Raw genomic sequence first — 5,364 nt, forward strand, 5'->3', positions numbered from 1 at the left:
GGATCAAGTCCCCCATTGGGCTTCCTGCATGGAGTCTGCTTCTCTCTCTGCCTGGGTCTTTGCTTCTCTCTCTCTCTGTCTCTCTCTCTCTCTCTCTGTGTGTGTGTCTCTCATGAATAAATAAATAAAATCTTCTGGAAAGCTGGAGCTGGAGACCCTTGTATGCCATGAATATCTGGTAATACCATCACTGGTGATAACTTGGGAAGTAGATCCTATATGTTCACTGAGCCCATGTTTCTAGACTGATTGGAAAAAGCTAGAATATCAGTGTGAGTTGCCTGCTTCTTGCTGCTTGAAGGAAGGAATAACAAGAAAGAGATGATCATAGACAAGAACTGGCCACATTTCAAAGTCAGAAACAACACGGGTTGTCTAACAACAAGATTAGAAGAGCCAACAGCTTCCTTTCTTTCAAAACAGTATAAATAAGGATCTTACCTCCTGCCCAAAGCTATTGTTTCAGACGACCATCAACTGAGTGACAAAAAAAAAGGTAATTCAAGGAAGCAGATATTGCAAAATCAATAAACACAAGAACTCTGGCTAGGAAACCCCATCAGATAGGTTGCCTAGCAATGAACTAAGTAGAGACAAGTAGACCAGATGTCTACTCTAAGTTTTTTGAAGGAACTATGTTGTTGAAACAAATGAGTTCAGTTTGCAAAATCATATGACTTTTTGAGCCTCTGCATTTGCATCTTTTTATAATAGCAGATTAGCCTGAATCTTAACCAAAGTGGGGCTTGTATCCTGGTCTCTCTAGTTTGCTGAGCACTTCCTTTTAATTGTGATGTGTTCTTCAGGTTGCAGTGTGAGTGCTACAGGGGTCAGCGATTTTGTTTGTTCCCTGCTGGACCCTCAGCCCTTAGAGAGTGTCTACACTGTAGTAGATGTTCAAGGAATAATTGTTGGAAGAATTAGGCAATAAACAGGAGTGAATAAGAAGGAAACATCTAAGATTGGGACTGTGGAGGGAAATTTCATACAGACGGGCCCTGGATTAGGGCACTCAAACATCTCAGTGCTGTGGTCACTGACTAAAAACTGGCTTCCTATTGATGAGGGCCCCCAAAGCCCCCTTCATGTCACTGTTGCGTAGGCTGTAGATGAAGGGGTTCAGCATGGGAGTGACCACGGTGTACATCACCGCAGCGGCTGTGTCCTTCTGGGCCGTGTGGGAGGACATTGGGCTGAAATAAACCCCAATGAGTGTCCCGTAGAATAGGGACACCACAGACAGATGAGAGCCACAGGTGGAGAAAGCTTTCTGCTTGCCTCTGGTGGAAGGGATCCTTAGCACCGTGGCAAAGATGCGTATGTAGGAGACCAAGATGCCCACAAAGGGTGTGATGATGGGTAGGGCGCCCACAGTGTACACCATTATATTATTGAGAAAGATGTCAGAGCAGGCCAACTTCAGCAGAGGGCTGAGGTCACAAAAGAAATGGGGAACCCGGTTGTGGGTGCAGAATGAGAGGCGAGTCAGTAATACAGTGTGGGTTAGGGCATTCCCGAAGGCTGCAGTCCAGGATGCAGCCACCAGGAATCCACAGAGCTGTGGCGTTACAGATGTGGTGTAGTGCAGAGGGTGACAGATGGCCACATAGCGGTCATAGGCCATGGCAGCCAGCAGGAAGCTATCGATGCCAGCAAACCAGATGAAGAAGAACATCTGGGTCAGGCAGCCCGCATAAGGGATCCCTTTGTGTCCTGATACGTGGTTGGCTAGCATCTTGGGAATGGTGGTGGAGGTGAAGCAAATGTCCACAAAGGCCAAGTTAGCCAGGAAGAAGTACATGGGCGTGTGGAGTCGGGGGTCAGTGGCGATAGCCAGGATGATGAGCAGGTTTCCCAGCCCCGTGACCAGGTACATAGTCAGGAAGATTATGAACAGCAGCTGCTGTTGCTTGGGGTTCTCTGAAAGGCCCAGGAGCAGGAACTCAGTGACTGACGTGAGATTTGCATCTTCCATGGCCATCCTGGATCAATCAGAAAGGAAACCCAAGGGTTTCCTTGGAAACCTTGCACTGCACCCGAATTTCATCCTCTCTTGTTAGTTCAGACATTCATCAATTCATCCCACTCTTTCCTGCAACGGGACCCCACCCACTCACCCTCCTACCTGTTTGCTGGGATATTTCCGTCAGTGAACACAGCATTCACTCTCCACAACCCACCTGCAGGCTGGGTGGACAGCTGCCACACACTCAGACCATTTCTCACCCTCAATCCCTACACCTCTATGCCGCAGGGTGTCATCTGGGTACAGTAGCGAGCGCAGCCTGTACTCGGGGTAGTGTGGAAATGTGGGCATTAACATCCCCAGGAGTGACTTATATCTGGCAAAGGACCTGTTCTTGTTAGGTGGCTCCCCTGGCTTCATCACTCCCCAGTAAGGCCGTTCTGAAGTGTGTTCTCTTGGGGATCCATAGAGATTCATCCCTTAGCTGCCCCACATGGGAATCTGCCCATCTGTCTCTCTTTCCCAAAGCTCTTTGGATCTCCTGGGATCACCTCCTAAACATACTATCTGTACTCAAGTCCTTAACTCAGAGAGGACCTGCTTTGGGGAGGATCCAAGGTAAGACTCAAGGATTCCAGAATTTCTTCCGTCCTTGAGAATGGAAGAATGCCATCCTTCCATTCTTTATTCCTAATAGCCCTCCAGCTTCTGCCCCCTTTCTCTGCTTCCCTGAACCTCAATATAGCTCAAAAATATTGCCTGTCCTTGCATGTCAAGAGCAACCATGACCTGCTATCACCACTCCATGGCTAGTATGCAGCCAGTATGTGCCAGTATAGTTGTCCATTTGCAAAATATAGAAGTATTGGGCACAGGCTAGAACTCTTATAGTACTTCCAAAGAATAGTAAAATTGACAACACTAATTATAAAATAAACTCAGTATTTCAAGCTCATTGTTGTCAAAATTTGGAATGAACTTTGATACACCAGAAACATCTGAAGTTTTTGCAAAACTTTTGCCAGTTTGGCCACCATCACTGTGAGAAGCTTGGTCTTGTGCTTACAAAATGCTCTGCCCTATAGGAGAGGGACCAGTTTGTCAGTATTCTCAAAGCTGAGGTTGGCTCTGGTTTTAGATAGTTAAGGTTTTCTTCAGTGTTTACATTTGTGCATTATAATTTTTGCATAAGTGTGCAATGTTTGGATAATGATCAAATCAAGTTTACAATAAAACATTAAAGGAAAGGATCCAGAATGAAAAGGCACAGAGCTTGGATTTTTTAGTGTTCCTATTAAATATTATGAGCAGGGGGCCCTGGGTGGCTCAGTTGGTTAAGTGTCTGCCTTAGGCTCAGATCGTTTTCCCGGGTCCTGAAATTGAGCCCTCTTTTGGGCTTCCTGCCCAAAGGGGAGTTTGCTTCTCTCTACCACTCTCTCTCTCCCTCTCTTTCTCCCTTTCTCTCTCTCTCCCAAATAAATAATTTTAAAGATCATTTCAAAAATATATATCGTGAACAGTACTCTGCTGAATTTGTGGGAGAACAGAGGAGGAATGTTAGTCACAGTGAATTGTAGCCTTGCAACATCTGATGCTAGAAGAAGTCCAAACAACCTGAAACAGTTTTGCTTCTGCGTAAGGCTCACTGTAAAATATGACAACTCATTTATATTTTTTGCAAACAATTATTTAACGACAAAAATATGTGTAGTTTATAGTAACAGGTGAAAGAAATAACTGTTTCCAAGTACTGCTCACAAGCTATTCACTGAGGTTGGAAATGCTGATACCTAATGATTTCATCTGAATGGCACTCGTGTTTAGTTCATTTGGGGTTCAAATAAAGAAAATTTGTTATAGTCAATCATGAAAGATGTAAAGAATGTCGTTATTAAGTGTCACACTAAAAAACACTGGAATAATAAAAAGCTACTAGAAAAAACTTTTATGTCAAAGTATGTTGGTAAAGCAGACATAAAGCATTTAGAAAGCAATATGCCTTTTAACATACTCTGATGTATGGTTGAATGTAACTGAGACTTTCCAGATATGAAATAATTAGTAAAACATCAAAAATCATACTGTCAAAATGGGCACAACACCACCATTCAGACTCGTGGATTTGCTTGTGGAAAAACCCATTTCCTGAAAAGAGAACAATTTTGGTAAACAATTACTCAACTAGGAAAAACCTCAACCATGATCAATTTCACTACAGGAGTTTTTCATAATTTACTTTAAAAAGTGAAATTATATATATATAATAATGATATAATGTAAGTCCAGAGTTTCAGGCAAAATATGCAGAACTTTCTGAATGTTTTAATTTGGTATCATTCAAATCTCTTTGTTCAGCTTTTTCTGGATGATACAGAGAAGATACAACTAAAACGGAGCACTTTAAATATGCCTCTTAAAACTTTACATATGGCACCATGCGTCCAATAAACACACAGAGAATAAAGCAATGTACCTGAAGAGCTGGGGATTGAAATAGCCAAAATTGGAATTGTATATGGACACAAATGACAACCTGAGGACCTCAGTCTGCAAGGAATAGCCTGGCAATTGTATCGGGTCTTGTAAATTCTTCTCAGTAATAATTGTGGGAAAGGAGCCAGCACTTAGTAAATAAAGGTGTATTTTTTGGTTTGCTTTTAGTTTTCAAGAGTTGCGTTTAATAGGAGTCTCTCTCTCTCTTTTTTTTTTAAAGATTTATTTATTTATTCATTCAGAGAGAGCAAAGAGAGAGGCAGAGACAGGCAGAGGGAGAAGCAGGCTCCATGCAGGAAGCCTGATGTGGGACTCGATCCTGGGTCTCCAGGATCACACCCCAGGCTGCAGGCAGCACTAAACCGCTGCGCCACCAGGGCTGCCCCAATAGGAGTCTCTCTTAACTCTGGGAAACGAGCTAGGGGTGGTGGAAGGGGAGGTGGCAGGGGTGGGGGTGACTGGGTGACGGGCACTGAGGGAGGCACTTGATGGGATGAGCACTGGGTGTTATTCTATATGTTGGCAAATTGAACACCAATAAAAATAAGTTTATAAAATAAAATAAAATATTTCAAGAAAAAAAAGAGTTGCCTTTAATAAATGCAATTCTAGGGGCACCTGAGTGGCTCAGCTGATTGTATCTGACTTCGGTTCGGGTCAGGATCTTAGGGTCTGGGGTTGAGCCTTGCCTGGGGCCCTGCTCAGCAGGGGATCTGCTTGTCCCTCTGCCCCCCCAACTCATGCTCTTGCTCTCTCTCTCAAATAAATTAATTACTTAAATTAAATAAATGCGATTCTAACAGTGTCATCAACATTTATCTGGTTTTATAAGAAAGGAACGATTGGGTTATTAAAGCTGATGATAATTTGATATGTAAAAAGGACTGAACACCTGAAAATAACTG

General features: G+C 43.3%; 1 protein-coding gene across 1 annotated transcript; it reads right to left on the reverse strand.

Annotated features, from left to right (window-relative positions):
• Positions 1-1,033: 1,033 nt before the first annotated feature.
• On the reverse strand, positions 1,034-1,975 carry LOC140611339 (olfactory receptor 1f45-like). Its single transcript, XM_072788125.1, has one exon. It carries the CDS (start codon positions 1,973-1,975, stop codon positions 1,034-1,036), a length of 942 nt encoding a protein of 313 aa, XP_072644226.1.
• Positions 1,976-5,364: the final 3,389 nt, after the last annotated feature.

Source organism: Canis lupus, chromosome 19, assembly GCF_048164855.1.
Source record: "Canis lupus baileyi chromosome 19, mCanLup2.hap1, whole genome shotgun sequence".
Lineage (NCBI taxonomy): Eukaryota > Metazoa > Chordata > Mammalia > Carnivora > Canidae > Canis > Canis lupus.